Source organism: Hemicordylus capensis, chromosome 4 (assembly GCF_027244095.1).
Source record: "Hemicordylus capensis ecotype Gifberg chromosome 4, rHemCap1.1.pri, whole genome shotgun sequence".
Classification (NCBI taxonomy): Eukaryota; Metazoa; Chordata; class Lepidosauria; order Squamata; family Cordylidae; genus Hemicordylus; species Hemicordylus capensis.
This window is the reverse complement of record NC_069660.1, coordinates 211,991,963-212,009,918: the sequence shown is the minus strand read 5'-3', so window position 1 is coordinate 212,009,918 and position 17,956 is coordinate 211,991,963. Positions and strand designations below refer to the sequence as shown.

General features: G+C 45.5%; 1 protein-coding gene across 13 annotated transcripts in view; it reads left to right on the top strand.

Moving 5' to 3' along the window:
• The window catches only part of MAK (male germ cell associated kinase), a 62,278-nt gene extending 46,406 nt beyond the window's left edge, over nt 1–15,872 (top strand). For 8 of the 13 annotated variants that reach the window (XM_053246872.1, XM_053246874.1, XM_053246870.1 and 5 more), the window contains 3 exons: nt 8–133; nt 2,956–2,985; nt 11,936–15,872. In XM_053246872.1, the coding sequence (XP_053102847.1) occupies nt 8–133; nt 2,956–2,985; nt 11,936–12,090 (311 nt within the window). In that variant the 3' untranslated portion in view covers nt 12,091–15,872. Of the gene's footprint in view, nt 1–7; nt 134–1,539; nt 1,633–2,955; nt 2,986–3,125; nt 3,257–11,935 lie in introns of those variants that run through there. The other 5 variants (XM_053246875.1, XM_053246869.1, XR_008306344.1 and 2 more) reach the window with 4 other exon arrangements.
• The last annotated feature ends 2,084 nt before the right edge of the window (nt 15,873–17,956 follow it).

Genomic DNA, 17,956 nt, shown 5'->3' with positions numbered 1-17,956 from the left:
TCAACAGGAAATCCTACCTTCGAAGGTGCTGTGTACAATGCCACTGGAGGATACATCCCTTCCTTTCACAAAAAAGAAGTTGGTTCAGCTGGTCAAAGGGTGCAACTAGCACCCCTTGGTCCATCAGCCACAGGTAAGCCTGTAAAAGAGTCTTCGTTATAGCATAGTGAAATAAACTGTTAGATTTTTTACTTCATTACCATATGTGTATTCTTGAAGGATTTGGACCAAATGCTCCATTGGTATAAACAGAGATAGATTTACTAAGGCGGTAACCAGTTACAGGTTAGAATCTTAAGGATCTAAGCGATTGTATCTTAAAATGAAATACAGTGGGCCCAGTGTTCCTTCCAAGGTGTGTGCACATGTGCACGGTCATACGTGTTTTTTTATGTCCACTCAGTTAATTTTAGATCCTACTCAGATTGAATCAAGAAGGCCCCATTCTGAGTGCATGTGTACACACACTACCTAGATACTGCCGCCCAGAACAAAACTCATTCTGCACACAGATGGGGAAAACATTAGAACACTTAATGGGCCTTCATCAGGGAATTCAAATTCCCTTTCAAGATTGGTCTTATAGTAGTAGTGATAAGAACATTACACAGTTCTATTGAGCTTGCATGGTAGAAATGCTCTCTGGTCTAATTTTCCTCATTCTTTATATAAAAACTCTCCTACTAGGCATTTTATTTTGACTCTCATTAGCAGTCATATTAAAATTGATATTTATCTTGTTACGTAGGCGCTGACCAAATGCATCCCTGAAATTACAGTTACTCTTTTGGTAGATGATGTGTGTGTCAGAGTACATCATTTTTATGTTAATAATTCCAAAAGTGTAGCCATATGCTGTTTAACTGTTGCTTTCTGTTAAATATATTGTTTATTTTATATGTAACAGACACAAATTATGTCCTCTGTGTGAAAATGTGTTTGACTAATAATTATTACTTTATGACTTCAGTAGCAAGCAAAACATGCCTGAAACCATTCGGCCTTCAATTGATGTGATTAATTAAACAATTGTCAGGTATATATACATTCAGGAATTTACTTGCTCAAGTGCCTCCCAGCTGGTGTGTATACTACAGCAGGCCATTCAGTTTAAGACCAAATAAAACTTGCATCATCATCCTACGGTTGCCAACTGTTTTCAGCCAGCTTCTGTAATTGTGCCTATAATTGTAGTTTGATGTAGAAGAAATGGCAGGTGAAGCTTTTCATGGTGTGGAGATAAACATTATCATTTGCCAATTGCTTTAGATCAAGCCACATATTAAAGGTATAGCAACAGAGGCTGGTTCAAAAAGTTAGCAGCCCCTTGCTTCATCTTTCCAGAATATATGAAGAGCCTGAACCACTTGGCAACTATACCTGTTTCTGGTAACAAATGTTGTACAATGCTGAACTGTTATAAGGACTTAAGTTTTTTTAAAGGATGTAACAAGCTGGCAAAACTTAACTGAAGCCCCTGTGTTTTGGAAGATGTCAGCCGTGCTAGAAAATGTTTGTTTTACTGGCTCACTATTGCAGGTGGCTCGTTATCTCCACCTGGATATAAGGGATGTGGAAGTGGCTTTTTAGACAGTGAGAACGGAGCCAGGGTGTGGGCTGAGCAGTCCTGAGGTAGGAAACTTAGGAGCAGCCATCTTGGGTGAAGAGGCCTGACTTTCTTACTCTGCTTGGTCCCTTGATGTTTGCAGCAAGGAAATCCACTTCACTATTACCTGAAACCCCAAACACCAAGGGTAGGATGATTGAAGTGGGTACCCCAGCCCAGACCATCAGGCCCACTGATTTAATGGTGAAGCACACCAGTTTCTGTAGCCTACAGTCCACAAAAGATGTTTGGTGCACACCGTTTCCAGTTACCTTTTGTCTGCCTGCCTCCAATCTATGAGCTTAGGTCTCCCATTTATATTCACAGGCGGAGGTGGTTGTCCGTTTGTGGAACAAAATGAACCTCTGATGCCACAGTCTCAGAAATGCAGTTAATTTCCCTTACCAGTGGGATTCCTTGCCTCCTTTTTGGGGTTGTCATCTTTTTGTTTTGTTTTCTGTTTCTAATGAGTACCCAGTGAACAAATATTAATTAGTTAGTAGTAGTAGTGATAGCTGACATCCAGACTAGGGCTATGCATGTGCCACAGAGGAGGGGTGATCTTTGCTGATCTCCCCATTCTTCTGAAGCCCACTGTGTGTCCCCAAAATGCCCCGAGGGACATATTTTCAGGATTGGGCTTTAGAAGGAAGGGGAAATGGGCAAAAATGGCCCCTTCTTGTATAGCACACATGCAAATATTAATTTGGATGTCAGCTAGTCTGTTTATCCCATCCTTCTTGCAAGGAGCTCAGAGCAGCATACATGTTTCTCTTCCTTTCATTTTATCCTTGCAACAACCCTGTGAGGTAGGCTAGACTGAGAGACTGAGCTTCATGGCTTAGTGGGGTCTTGAACCTAGGTCCCTCTAGGCCTCATCTTACATTCTAACCTCTACACTACAAACATTCTGCAAATACAGCTTTCCCATTACTGTATCTCCATAGTGGGAGGAAGCTGTATCCCTTGAATTTTTGCCTATCATACCAACTGTTAATTGAGCTTTGTCAGGGGGGAAAAATGGCATACCTACTCATGTCTGTTTTAGGATAAACTTAAAAACATTTTTTTATTGTGAGCGTTAGGGAAGATGTGTAATCAGAATCAAATTGTGAATTTAAATGCAGTCTGAATAAAATATTGATAATTTCACGGTGGCAGGAATATACTTCCATAGTAAAAATCTAACTATTAAGCATTTCCTTTAACATTCATTGTGAAATATTAATCTTTCTGTAGTACCTTTTCCCCTTTACAGAGGAAACATGTTCTTGTTCTTTTCTTTGTAATTTTCTCAAATCTGTTTTTCTCAAATGCTCTTTCCTTATTTCATTTATTCTGCCTATCAGATCTTCCTATCATCTGTGATACAAAGAAAGGTAACATTATTATGCCAAGTTAGAAATAATATGCTTGCAACTGCTGGTGATATAATGAGGAGTAACTTTGGGAAACAACCGTTCCAGCATACCCAGTTTTATTTTATTAAAAGATTTATATTTTACCTTTCAATCAATAGTGGCTATTGATAGACATGCGTGGGTCCATCTCTATTGTGCATGCCACGTGAAATAGATTCTGCAGGACTGCTGCTCATATAGAAGCTATTTACATTGGGCCTCCTGCAGCAGCGAAGACATTGGGGTTGGGGTGAGACCTGCTACCTTCTTTTCCCCACCCTCAGCCACTGCCACTTGGAGCTGCTGCAAAGAAGAGACAGCAGCCAGGGCCAGCTCTTATATCTGTGATAGCAACTTGCAAGCATGACTTGTCCCCTTAGCTAAGCAGGATCCACCCTGGTTGCATTTGAATGGGAGATCACATGTGAGCACTGTTAAGATATTCTCCTCAGGATGAATGGAGCTGCTCTGGGAAGAGCATCTAGGTTTCAAGTTCCCTCCCTGGAATCTCCAAGATAGGGCTGAGTGAGATTCCTGCCTGCAACCTTGGAGTAACCACGGCCAGTCTGTGTAGACAATACTGAGCTAGATAGACCAATGGTCTGACTCAGTTTATGGCAGCTTCCTATGTTCCTTTGACCCAGTGGAGGAAAGGCTCTGCCCCATGCAACTGGAACCTGCTTTCTGATGACCATTTTCTTGGCCATCAGGGTTATTTACATCAAACCAGCTGCAGCTTTAAGAACCACTACTAACCATGGCCAGAAAACTATAGATACTGTGTTTTAACTATATGTCAACTGCTTTAAGAGGTCTTGGCCTGGTGAGTGGTATACAAATAAATAAATGGTGGCTTTGATGCGTGGGACAGAGCATCGCCCTTGTTGCATGCAGTTGTCTTTCAATGCCAAGTGATGAGGACAAATTACAACTGAACTTATCCAATCATCCCTGGCTGTATCACTACCCATGTCCTCCTCCTTCTCTACCACCTTTGCCACTGCCTAATGCAAGGGATCGCAAATTGGAAGCTCCAGGGACCCACTGAGGCATTTCTCATTGGAAGTTTGGTGCCAATATTCACAGTTCTTGAGAACGAGAAGTGATCAGCCTTAAGCTTAGTTGCCCTTTGTTGTACTGCTCTGTAGGGTTACTTTGAGCAACAGATGCGAGGCAAGGGAGGCCAGCATAGAAATAGGGAGTGTCTGGACTTCCCGAACTTCTTAGAAGTTCTGGATTAAGAAAGTCTAGATCTCCTCTGCCTTTTGCTCTTCTTAGGAACAATTCCACCCCGCACCTCTCCCATCCTGCTTTGAAGGAGAGCTGCTTGCATCTAGTTAAGTAAAGAATCTTCAAGCTGCTTCTTTCAAAGCTGTATAACCTTGCCATCTTCACAGGCAGAGTTATGTTGCTTTGCTTTTTTATTTTTAGAGGCAGGTTTAATGCTCTTCAGCTGTATAGGGAAATAAGCCCATAGTGTATCTCTTTAAAAATCTGGTCAAAATACTGAGGTTAAAGCCTCAGTATTCTTCCTTTTGAATGTGTGGTGCTTCTCTTTCATTGTATGACTGTTTTTGTGGATATCTCTTTTTTTCAGTTTTATGTGGTTTCATTGGGGAGCTCATAATATCTTCAGGTGTTAGTGGCCACACTCTAAAGAATTGTACAACAGTCCCATGCATTCAGAGAAGCTCTGTGTTTGTCTCAAACACGACTCCCAGTGCTGGATGCCAGCCTACCTTTGGAACTTGGGAATTTTTGAAGTAGTCTGTAAAACCTCATTGGAGACAGCCATTCGCGGAAGGGGTGGGGAGAGTAAAAAGCCCCCTAGACAGACCCAAGCCCTTGGGCATGCTTGCAGCAGCTCTCTACATTTTGTGGTCATTGTCTAGGTAGATACAGTTGGCCATCTTGCCATGCATTCTGCCACATGGTTTTATTTGACATCAAGTAGTGATGAAAAATTGCAGTTAAGCCTCTCCATTTTCTCCCTTGCCATGTTCCTGGCCCCTGCTCCTTGCCCCGCCAGTTCTGGTATGAGGGATCACAGCTCAGCAGCTCCAAGGACTTTCCTTACCACTTGGCAGTATGTTACAGACGTCCATGCTGCCCTGGAGTGCAATAAGTCCTCTAAGGCAGTTTGGCCACTTGTGTGGGCTCTGTCTTCTTATTGTAAACGTGTGTCATTTTGAAGTAGATATTTAGCTGTGAAGTATATGTCACTGCTTTAGCAAAAATTAAACATAAATGCTTTTTTCTCCCTTCTCCTCCATAACTAGTGTAAGCTAGACCTTGTGATGGCACCTTGCTAGAGTAGACTTATCTTCTTTTTCATCAACTATATAATTCCATGTCTTTTATGTATTTTATTTATCACATTTCCATACTGCCCAAAACCTGCGTCTCTGGGCGGTTTCAAAGCTTTATATCTTGCCTTTCCACCATTTAGGCCTCCAAGGCAGCTTACAAACATGACTAAACAAAGTTCTTTTCAGTCTTGGTGGGGATAGGTTTCTACATGCAGATCTTCCACCCTAGAACAGACTGACTCCCTTGCCTTGCATCTGATGCCCGTTGTGGAGGGCCTTTGGGCCTGACCCTCTAGCACTACATGCTGCAGAGGCAAGCTTGGCAGTGGCACACAAACAAATGAGCAAGTCCTCCCTGGAGGCTTCTGCCCCCCAGATTAACCTAGGAGCAGAAAACAGAACATCTGTCAGTGGAGGAGGATGAGGGCTGCTCTTAGCACATGGAACTTGTCTGTTTAATAATCAACTATATTAAATTGTGGATTTAATATATGGATTCAGACTACCTGCAAAAAGTAAGTAAGAGGGAACTGGAGATTCTTCGACGTGGTCTCTGTGCTTTACACAAATGGGCTTTGCGCCTGCGCAGAGACCACATCGGAGCTTCCAAGCTAGAGTTCTAACTTTTGGCGGTAACCCCGCCCCCTCAGTATAGGGTATATAGGGTATATAGTATGCGCGGGCTTCCCTCCTCAGTCTTTCTTTGTTCGCGATTGAAGACACATCGTTGAGCACTCCTTGTTAGATCGCGCTGTTAAGTATCTACCTTTGCCGGTTTTTACCCTTATTTTGTTCAGTGTTCCCCCTCGTTAGTGTTTTTATTTCATCCCCGTTACACGCCCCCCCCCCAGTACCCTTTCCTCTGTTCTGTTGTGGCCCTCGGGCCCGGAGTGTTACATTTTTCTCCGGTCCTTCTCTGGCCTATGGCCAAGACTACAAAATTCAAGCTGTGTGGTCACTGCAAGTCCAAAATCCCTTCGACCGACGGCCACAAACTTTGCCTTTTTTGCCTGGGTGAGGCACATAAAGTTGGCCTCTTGCCCTCACTGTGCTGCCTTTACCAAACAGGCATGCAGGAATCGAGCATCCTGACTTCATTCTTGGCTTTGGGAACAGGCGTTCAAGTGTTTGGGCCTGGACAAACCGCCTACTATGCAGGCCTCTTTGAGCGCTTCTCCTTTGGCCTGGGGCTTACAGCCTGTTTCTTCCCCACTGGGGATCTCGGTAAACACACCAAAGGCCAATGTACCGTTTAATCCCGTGGCTCAGGTTTTGATTTCAGTACCGAAGAATTCTGTGGCAGTGTCGATCTCGACAGTAGCACTCATTGAACCGCACTCCATCCAAACGGCCAAAAAGAAAAAGAGAAAGAACGCCTGTCATGCTCCTATGGAGCCTCCTAAAAAGAAGCACAAAACGACCTATGATACCGAACATTGATCCCGTATGCTCCAGACTGAGACTATTCTGGATGCTGAGGTTGCCTATGCATCTAATCCCCATGATCCCGTATACGAATCCGAATGGGAATTTGAACCCGAGGACCTTCCACCGGAACAGCCCTGTAGATGGTCCAATCGGGAACTTGAAGTGGCCCTTGACGAATGTTACGCCCGTCAGGTCGAAGAAGAGGCGGACTATTTTTATACCCACCAAGAGGTTCGCCAACACCGCCAAGCCTTGGCCGCTACGGAACCGCCTCTTTGGCGTTCTGCCTTGCCCCGGCCATCGACCTTGGTACCGTCCTCTTTACTGAACCCATGCTCGGAGGCTATGGTCCTTCCTCCTCTGCCTCCACCTCGAACCACGTCTCTGCTACCACCGCGGGTCCCACCGAGAAGTTCTCCCGTGCAAGCGGCCACGGCTACGATCACCCCGGATTCTAGACCACCTCCTACTCGGCTTTGAATCCGACCCCTTCCCCCTCCGATCTCAAGCGATTCCTCTGACTCGTCTTTGGATGACAAGGGACCAGAGTCCTCGATCTCAGACAGGATATCATTGGGCTTGTCGCCCCCTACACTTATAGTGGAACCCAGGCCTAGTTCTCCCTCGGAAGATTTCTGAATCTACATTGACTTCGTCTCTCATATGGCTATCTCCCTGGGAGTGCAGCTTTCCCAAGGAAATAAATCAGAGCCGGACCCTCTCTTCCAATTGATTGAGGATGATGCCCGTCCATCGGTATGGCTTCCTTTGAATCAGTCCATCCTCAAGGTTACCAAGGCCTCTTGGTCAAAGCCCTCTCCCTTCCCCAGACATCAAAAAAACTAGATTCCTTCTACAGGGTGCACACTTCTGCTGATCAGGAGGATTCCGTTCTGAAACAGCACCATCGTAGTAGAGTCCTCACTCTCCAGGTTCCGTGGATATACCTCTTCCACACCGCCTGACAAAGAAGGAAAGAAATTGGACACGTTTGGGAGGCATTTATATCCAATTTCGTCTTTATTGACCAGAATTGCAAATTATCATGCCAACTACACCAGATACCAGTCTTTTCTGTGGGACCATGTTGCCCCATTCTTGGACCATGTGCCTGAATAACAACAGGGCCCAGCTAAAGTTTTCCTCCGTGAAGCCACGCAGGTCACAAAACAGGAACTTCATGCAATCCGTCACTTAACAGAAGGCGCTGCTAAGGTGATGGCATCCTCAGTCGCTCTTTGTCGGCACGCCTGGCTTAGATCCTCCGGCCTTACGCCCGATGCCAGATCCAGAGTAGAAGATCTGATGATTCTTCCCTATTTGGAGAAAAGACTGATGACACCCTTCAAAAGGCGCAGAAACTTCGTGACACGGCCCGCTCTATGGGGCTCCAACAACCTTCATCCCGGCCTTATAGGCCCCAGAAATGGCAGCAGCAGCCATACTCCTCTAAACAACACTACTACCAACCTCAAGACAAATCCTTTCTTCCCACCAGGTACCAGCCATACAGAAAGCGCTCCAACTTCACTGGCTCCAAGCAGCAGCAGCGCTCTAAGGGGTCCCAGCCCCAAACTAAGAGACAATGACTTGAAATCCCCTCTCTGATGGGGCACTAGACTCTCCCCTTTTATTTCCACCTGGGAAAACATCACCGTGGACTCCTGGGCTCTTACCATTGTGAGGGTCAGATATGCTATAGAGTTTGCATCCACCCCACCATACAATCCTCCACTCCCCACACCGGCCACCCCGGCTCTCCTTGCAGAAGTCGAATCTCTACTCACAAAATCTGCAATAGAACTGGTTCGCAACCCGTAATCCCCGGGTTTCCATTCCCGATACTTCACAGTACCCAAGCCAGATGGCTCCGATACTTCACAGTACCCAAGCCAGACGGCTCCCTCCGCCCCATCCTGGATCTCTGGGAGCTGAATTCCTATGTCACGTACCGGAGGTTTAGTATGGTCACTATTCCCACCATCATCTTCCTCCTACGCAGGAATCAATGGTTCGTTTCAATAGACCTCAGAGATGCCTATTATCATGTCACCATCAGACCACAGCACCGTCGTTTCCTCCGTTTTCAGATAGCGGACACCACTTACCAGTTCCGCGCCCTCCCCTTCGGGCTGGCATCCGCTCCGCTTGTGTTCACCAAATGCATGGCTCCAGTGGTGTTGGCCCTGCAACAACAGAACATTCAAATTTTTCCATACTCAACGACTGGCTCGTGGTAGCCGACAACCCACAATCCCTGTTGCGGGATCTCCGCACAGTCATCGACCTCCTTTCCAACCTGGGGTTCCAGGTGAATTACAAGAAGTCGAAACTCAGCCCTTCCAGAACCATAGAATTTTTGGGGATCATCTTTGACTCCATCCAGTCAAAAATTTTCTTACCTCAGCGCAGGATCCAAGCTATCCTGGACTTGTCATCCCACCTCTTCTACCACCCGCGTCAGTCAGCTCGAACAATTCAGCGCCTATTGGGCCACATGGCTTCAACCACCTACGTCCTCCCTCACGCTCGTCTGCATGCAAGGACGCTTCAACACTGGTTCCTCTCCGTATTCTTCCTACATGAAGACTCCCTCACCCGTATCCTAACGCTCCCGCCTCCGGTCCTACATTCCCTCCAGTGGTGGACGGACCCTGCCAACCTCAGCGCCGGCTCCCCTTTCCAGCCCCCGCATCATGCCCTTCTACTCACTATGGACGCATCCCTGGATGGCTGGGGTGCCCACGCCAACAACCACAGCATCCACGGCATCTGGTCCCCGACCGAAGCCACACACCATATCAACTACCTCGAACTGCTGGCCATTTTCAAGGCTCTGATAACTTTCCTTCCCCTGATACGGGCTCTCATGTTCTGGTCCAAACTGACAATGCTACCTCCAAGGCCTACCTGAACAGGCAAGACGGCACCTCCTCCACCCCCCTCCTGTTCCTAGCCATGGAAATGTGGTTCTGGTGCATTTGCCATGGTGTCACTCCCTTGGAGGTCCACATTCAGGGTCAGGACAACGTCACGGCAGACAAATTGAGCAGGACTCAGACAGCAGCCCACGAATGGTAACTGCATCCTCCCTCCCCCCCCCCCGCTCCACTCCCTCTTCCGCCACTGGTTCCTCCCAGAAATCAACCACTTCGCATCAGAGGCCAATGCTCTATGCCACCTATATTGTTCCAGGTCCAGGATGGGACCCAACTCCCTCGGGGATGCATTTGCCATGAACTGGGTGAGACATCTGGTCTACGCCTCTCCTCCCATTCCTCTACTTCCTTGAGTCCTTCAGAAGATCTCTCAGGATTGACTGCATTGCATACTCATTGGTCCATGGTGGCCCAGAAGGCCTTGGTTCCCCTGTCTCCTCCGCCTCTCCAATCATCGGTACCACCACTGGCCGCACACCCCTTGCCTCCTCTCCCTGCAGGGTGGGCGTCTCCTCCATCCAGACCTACAACATCTCTACCTCATGGCTTGGCACATAGTCCCAACTTGCCTATATATCTACAGAGAATAGTCAGTGCTTCATGTAAACCTGCTACCGTCACCTCCTATTCCCATAAATGGTCTCGCTTTCAGGACTTTCTAAAGGTCAGGGACATGCCCCCTCACTCTGTTTCTGTAGAACATGTTTGTTCTTACTTACTGTCCCTCAAGGAGGCTGGACTGAAGATGCCATCGTGGCTAACTCCCCTTTGTCTACGCCATCGTGGTTCCAACACCCCAAGGTCAAGTGTTTTCTTAAAGGACTCACTCACCTCTACCCAAACCTGCCGGTCATGGCACCTGACCTTGGTGCTCTCCTCTCTCATGCACCCTCCCTTCGAACCTATGGCCACGATTTCTCTGGACCTCCTTTCCTGTAAAGTGGCCTTCCTCACGGCTATCGCTTCCGCCAGGCGGGTCAGTGAACTCAGAGCACTTAGTCGACCCACCTTACCTGGTTTTCCATAAAGAAAAGGTCGTCCTCAGACCAGACATTGCCTTCCTGCCGAAGGTAGTTACTTCATTTCATCACTCCCAACCGATCTCCTTACCTGCTTTCTTCTCTGAACCATCGTCTGAGGCCGAACGACGTCTCCACACTCTCGACGTTTGTAGATCGCTTGCTTTCTATGTTTACCAAACCTCTACTCTCCGCACCTCTACCTCTCTCTTCATACTTCACTCTGGACCCAACAGAGGCAAGCAGGCCTCTGCGCAGACCATCTCTAGATGGGTGGTTCGCACCATCACTCTAGCATACCAGCTTGCCAGGAAGCCTCTTCCAGCCTCCATCAAAGCACCCACGATGAGGGTGGCCGTGGCCTCCACTGCCTTTGACAGGTCCATCCCTCTGGACGTCATCTGCCAGGCGGCTACATGGGCATCAAAATACTCATTTGTGCAGCACTATGCCCTGGATGTCCAAACAAGAAAAGACACGGCGTTTGGCAGGGCAGTGTTACAATCCATCTTCGCCTGATTCCTTCTCCAGGTGAGCATGGCACGGGTGCAGCTTGCTATGCGCCCATTCGTGTAAAGCACAGAGACCACGTTGAAGAATGACAGGTTGCTTACTGAAGACTGAGGAGGGAAGCCCGCACAGCCGCCTATATACCGAGGGGGCGGGGTTACCACCAAAAGTTAGAACTCTAGCTTGGAAGCTCCAATGTGGTCTCTGCGCAGACGCAAAGCCCATTCGTGTAAGAGCACAGATGACCACTAGAAGAACCCAAGTTACAGGTAAGCAACCTGTCGTTCCTGGCAAGCTCACACTCCCGGCACTTGTCAATACTTCTGCCTCTTTCCATGTTGCGCAAACCTGCCCAATATTCTCTGCCCAACTTCCATTGTTGGTTATGGATGTTGGGCAAATGGTGGGTGGTAGAGAGCCCAACACTTCCAGGTTTGCACAGCATGGAAAGGGGAGGAAGAACCAGCAAACACTGAGGTATGCACTCCCTGGCAACCTCTGGTTTCCCCTTACTTATTTTCTGTGAGTTATCTGAACTTGTCTATAGCACTGTTCCCTCTAACAGGGATTCCCAGATATTGTTCACTACAACTCCCAGCATCCTCAGCTTCAGTGGCCTTTGACTGGGGATTATGGGAGTTGTAGTCAACGAGGGAACACTGGTCTATAGTCTTTGTAACAAGACTCTGGGTTGTTTTGATTTTGTAATTTGTTTTCTTCTCAGAATATTCTTGGAAAACGAAAGCTGCTCGTGCTCCATTACCGGGCCCCACTTATAACGCAGCAGCAAAGGGGATGAACATTTTAACTCGCCCACCGCCAGCACAGCCAGTGCATGGAAGAACTGACTGGGTGGCCAAGTATGGAGGACATCGATAGAACTTCTTTCTCGTACCGTGTATGCTTACTGTGACTGTTACATAAGTTCCCTCATTTTATTCTGGGACACTTTAAAACACATTTCTACTAATAGAATATCAATTCTGGAAAGAACTGAGAACTTGTATTTTATTACTTCTAGGGAAAAATAATAAATACATTTTACTTAGAAAACACTCTTCAAAATAGTGTCTTTAAGTCAGGGTTTTTTTGTTTTTAATTACCAAGTATTCATAAAGTATCTTGCCAAAGCTAATGAGTATTTGGACTCTTACTAGATGGGTGGTAAGTTTTGAAAGGAGTTTTCAACTCCTTTGAAGTTTTCTTATAATATATATTTTAATAGCATAAATCTGGTGTGTTAGCCATTTGACTATTTTCGGTAGCTCACTATTATACATATGGAAACAATAGATGAGTAAAACTCAGAAGGGAATTCTCCACTGCATTTTCTAGCACCAAAGGCTCCAGAACTGCATTGCACTTAACTGACTTTGTTTTGAGTTGATCCATGTCCTTATTACCTTTGTTTTACAGAGACTGAATCTTCAGGTATTCAGTGCAATCACTTATATTAGTATTTACAAAGGTTATGTATCCCTAAGGATTAATTTCATGCTACATTTTACAGGCATGGGTTCCCTCTTTGTATGTGATTCCTGTGAATGTATGTATGAAGGTGAGGAAACATGTAAACTATTTCCCTAATTCACTGCATGCACTGCTGCTGGTCTCATGGTCTGACTGTAGAACTCATGAATGGACAGGGAAGATATTCCTCTGTAAAATACACTAGCCCTGATCGACAGATCCTCATGTGTTTCATTTGGCTAACAAATTACAGAAGAAGCCATTGGGGCTGTTCACACGACGTCAGGCAGGCGGGAAGGCAGGGTTCAACCTACCTTCCCCCAGACCATCACTTGCAGCCCTGAAGGCGTGATCGACGTGCACCCACACGACCAGCGCTGCCGAGAGTGTGGATGGATCTCTGCACTGCTCCTGGCAGCATGAGTAAACAGAGGCTGGGTCGTCGTCCCAGCCTCTGAGATCCCAAAGTGCACTGCACAACACACATGATGCATTGGGGGATTTCCCCAGGCAATGGGCGCACTATGCACCTGTCTTTATGTGCGGCTGGGCTGGAAGCAGCCCGACTCGCTCACAAGCAAGTAGCATGGGTTAAGGGAGCATTTGCCCCCTTTACCCCGCTAGCAGTTGGGCTAAAAAGCCAGGCTGGGCAGTGCTGGCCCTCTAGGATTGGCCTGATCCCAGCCATTCTCACGCACATCCTAACTCAGGCTAGGTTAGGCTGCATGTGAGAACAGCCTCATTGTTTGCTAAATGGGGTGAGCCTCCCCAATGGAGCCATTGGATTGAGATGAAAATTATATAGATTGAACTGAAAGTTTCCAGAGTTATCTTAGGACTGGGTAATATGCGTTAGTGGTGTTGAGAAAGCATGCTTTTCAACCCAGAAGACCAGTTAACACAATTGCTGAACCAGGAAATCAACAGCTATTTAAACTGCAGTTATTGAATATTGTTTTATCTATGTGCGCACTGAGCTACAGTTTACGTCTCCTCTTGTCCAAGCTTGTCCATTTTGCTGGAGGGGAGTTTTGGTGTTTCATCACAAATCATCTGTAGGAAGTCTAAGCCATTGTGCGTTTCGATGCTCTCTACATTATGTCTGTCAAATTAGACAATCTTAGTCCCACTTAACTGTATGCCTTCTCCTCGTTACCAAGGCTGAACTACTACAGAATTCTCTACAAATTCCTGAAGGAATTGCTACCTGGTAAGAACTGCCAGAGTGTCTGTTATTTAGGTCCCATTCTTGTAGCATAGAATTAGTGGCCATTATCTGACCAGGCACACATGCACCTTCCTTTACCCTTTGGAATGCCATAATTACACAGTGGCCCAAAATGTATTTGCTTTTCCAAGATGTGTTCTATTTTAGATTTGCTGATATGCTAAGACAACAGAGATCCTTGCTATCTCTGTCAAATTTTATTACACTGAGCAATATGCTTCAACTGCTAAATGTTGTAATACTTGTTATATTAAAGCTGACAATCCAAAGTTTTTAAAGTAGTGTGTACTGTACATGAAGATTTGTTTGCAGATTAACATTTTTATATGTATTTTATTAACTTTTGTATGTTTCTTTTGTAGCGTCGGTTGATGTTAGGCTTGAATTGGGATGTGAGCTAAGACACATTGAATAAGCTTTCTTGATTTTAGTAGGATTTACTGATGCATTAAAAGTATTTAAGGTTGAAAGCTTGTTTGGCTAGTGGCACAGGAGCCCAGTGGTTACGTTAGTAAGTCACTCCTGTCAGTTTTTTAAGCAGCTGTGTGGCCCTATCCCCATGCAGAGTTGTTGTTGTATCAGACTAACTCTGTACTGATGAAGATTTTTACTCCCTGCTGTTAAATAGTTGTTGTCTGTTTTAAATCTCATGAAACATACACAATTCACTGTGTTACTGAAATGCACTTTTGTAGGTATCCACTTATAGGAAATGCAATGTGTTACTGAAATGCAATTCACTGTGTTACTGAAATGCACTTTTGTAGGTATCCACTTATAGGTTTCACATGTTAGTAAAAAGTAAGTAGCTTGGCTTCACAACTGGGCTGGTTTTCAACGAAAAAGCATTTGTTTTATAATAAAGTCAACTTTATTATAATAAAGTCAACTTCTCAGGAATTCCATTAGAAAAACCATCTGATAAGGTTTATAGGGCTGCACTTCATTTAAGGTCCACATTCTGGGGTATAGCAATGTGTTGCAAAGAATATGGGGTGCCCAAAGTGGCAATCCTATCCAATAGGAGTTCTGTTTCTATAATTAGTTCAATAATTAGTTTATATAGTTGGTCTATAATTAGACCAATTAATTACAATTATAATTGGTCTATGATTGGTCTATAATGCCTGTGTCCTGACATTATTGGGTTTTTTCCTCCCCACTTCTACCTACCTACCCAGTGATGTGGCATTGAGTAGAGGCACACATGCAGTCTTGGGTAACTTGTTCTTGGACTAGAACTTCTATCATCCCTAACCACAATGGCCAAAGGCTGAGGATGATGGGAGCTGTAGTACAAAAACAAGTTACCCAAGACTGGCAGATTGTAATGATCTCCAGTTATGGGGTAAGTTGAACCAGATTTGTTGGAGAGGAGCCCCATATTCTTTATAATGTATAGTTCAATACTTGCAGCACAATCCTATGCATATTTATGCAGATGGAAATCCCACTGTGTCCAATGAGACTTACTCTCAGGTTAGTATGCATAGCATTGTAGCTTAAGATTTGCACCTACACCATTTTACAGAAATTAAAGTATGTGGCTTCCAAATAGAGATGGTGTTGATTCTGGGAGCAGAGTTTGGAAATACAGAATAGCCATAATTATGACAACATGATTTTTGGACTGCAGCTAGAATATCTCATTCACAGGCTATCATAAAAGCTTCGTGCATCACAAAGAGTACAAGTAAATTTCCTGCTTTTTATGCCATATTAAGGTGGTGGTGGTGGGGGTGTTATTGTGTTCAATGAAGTTATGTAGGCCTGTTCCACCATCAAGCCCCCAAATAGAATGCTCATCTCCCATCAAGGCTCATCTAGCCACTTTGGTGGGATCCAGATTATACAGGGACACATCAGCACCTGCATCTGCCCACAGAAGCAGTCTTGACATGCACAGCAGATCTCCCTTGCAGGACTGGGGTAAGAGTTTTATAATAAATATTTCGGAAACTCTTCTTCGCTTTAATTTCCTTTTTCTTACTAGAAAAAGACAAGTACAGCAAGGATTGTATGAAGTTAGCTTTATGTGAATGTGGGTATAGCCATCATTCAACCAACATGGATATTGAGCAGTATCTGCTCCAGAAATGTTATAGTGATCCTATTATTTGGTTTTCTACCAGTTCCTTTCAGCTGTTTTAGTAGCCTGTACACATCACAGCTGATGAAAACTCTGTGTTCTTAAGGCCTGCAATAACACTGGGTGAGGTCCCTGTGTTTTCCTCTTGTGCTGGTTACACTTTTCTTGTTAGGGACGTGCAAAAAATTTCGGGCACAGAACGATCTGTGCCCGAAACGAACAATTTTGGGTGATTCGGGGCCGAACCGAATCACCCCCGATGTCCCCCGATATTTTTCAGGCACGAGCCGAATCACCTGAATTTCAGACCCGAAAAATTCGGGTGATTCGGTTCATGGTTGATTTTGGGCAATTTTTTTAAGTTTTAGTGACTTTGGGGCAGTTCGGGGGCATAGCATGGGATCTGGGCAAAAGGAGTGGGGTGGGGTGGTAGTGCCTAATGGGTGGAGGCTACCACCCCAATTTCAGGGGGATTGGGCAGAGGGCTGATTTTTTGGGAATATTTGAAGTTTGGGTGTCTTTGGGGCAGATTGGGGGCAGTAAGTGGATCTGCCCCAAAGGAGTGGGGTGGGCTGGTAGATAGTGCCTAATGGGTGGAGACTACCACCCGTCCCCAATTTCAGAGTGATTGGGCAGAGGGGTGAATTTTGGTGAATTTATGAGGTTTGTCTTCATAAGGTGAAGCGTGCTAAATTGATTACTTCCTCATATTCATAGTAAGTGTGAAAAAGTGAAAGTGGGGTCATGAGAGTTGTTTAATTGAAAAAAATCTCATTTGCTATGATAGAATGAGAATTCACACCTCAGAAGTTTTTTCTGAGGTGTGAATTCTCATTCTATCATAGCAAATGAGATTTTTTTCAATTAAACAACTCTCATAACCCCACTTTCACTTTTTCACACCTCAATTACTATGAATAATATGAGGAAGTAATCAATTTAGCACACTTCACCTTATGAAGACAAACCTCATAAATTCACCAAAATTCACCCCTCTGCCCAATCACTCTGAAATTGGGGACGGGTGGTAGTCTCCACCCATTAGGCACTATCTACCAGCCCACCCCACTCTTTTGGGGCAGATCCACTTACTGTCCCCAATCTGCCCCAAAGACACCCAAACTTCAAATATTCCCAAAAAATCAGCCCTTTGTCCAATCCCCCTGAAATTGGGGTGGTAGCCTCCACCCATTAGGCACTACCACCCCACCCCACTCTTTTGGGGCAGATCCACTTTCTGCCCCCAAACTGCCCCAAAGTCACTAAAACTTCAAAAATTCTCAAAAAATCAGCCCTTTGTCCAATCCCCCTGAAATTGGGGTGGTAGCCTCCACCCATTAGGCACTACCACCCCACCCCACTATTCTGCCCCAGGCCCAACTTTCTGCCCCAATCTGCCCCAAAGACATGAAAATTTCAGAAATTTCCCAAAAATCAGCCTTTGCCCAATCCCCCTGAAATTGGGGTGGTAGCCTGCACCCATTAGGCACTACCACCCCACCCCACTCCTTTTGCCCAGATCCCATTCTATGCCCCCGAACTGCCCCAAAGTCACTAAAACTTAAAAAATTCACCAAAAATCAGCCCTTTGCCCAATCCCCCTGAAATTGGGGTGGTAGACTCCACCCATTGGGCACTACCACCCCACCCCAAAATTTTGCCCCTGGGCCCCTTTTTACCCACCCGAATCGATTCGGATTAAATCCGAATCCGAACCGAATCAAGGGTGATTCGGGTGACCCAGATTCGGGCACAAAACAGAACAGGGGTGATTCGGTTCGGGTCCGAGCCGAATCACCCGAAAACCCGAATTGCACACCCCTATTTCTTGTATTAACAATTCATCTGTCCCAGAAGGAGCAAATCTATTTAGCATCTGAAGAAAAGTAGCAAATGCTGAAGTACTTTGTTCTTTCCCTATATAGTATTCAAACCCCTATATGCAAGCTACTAAGTCT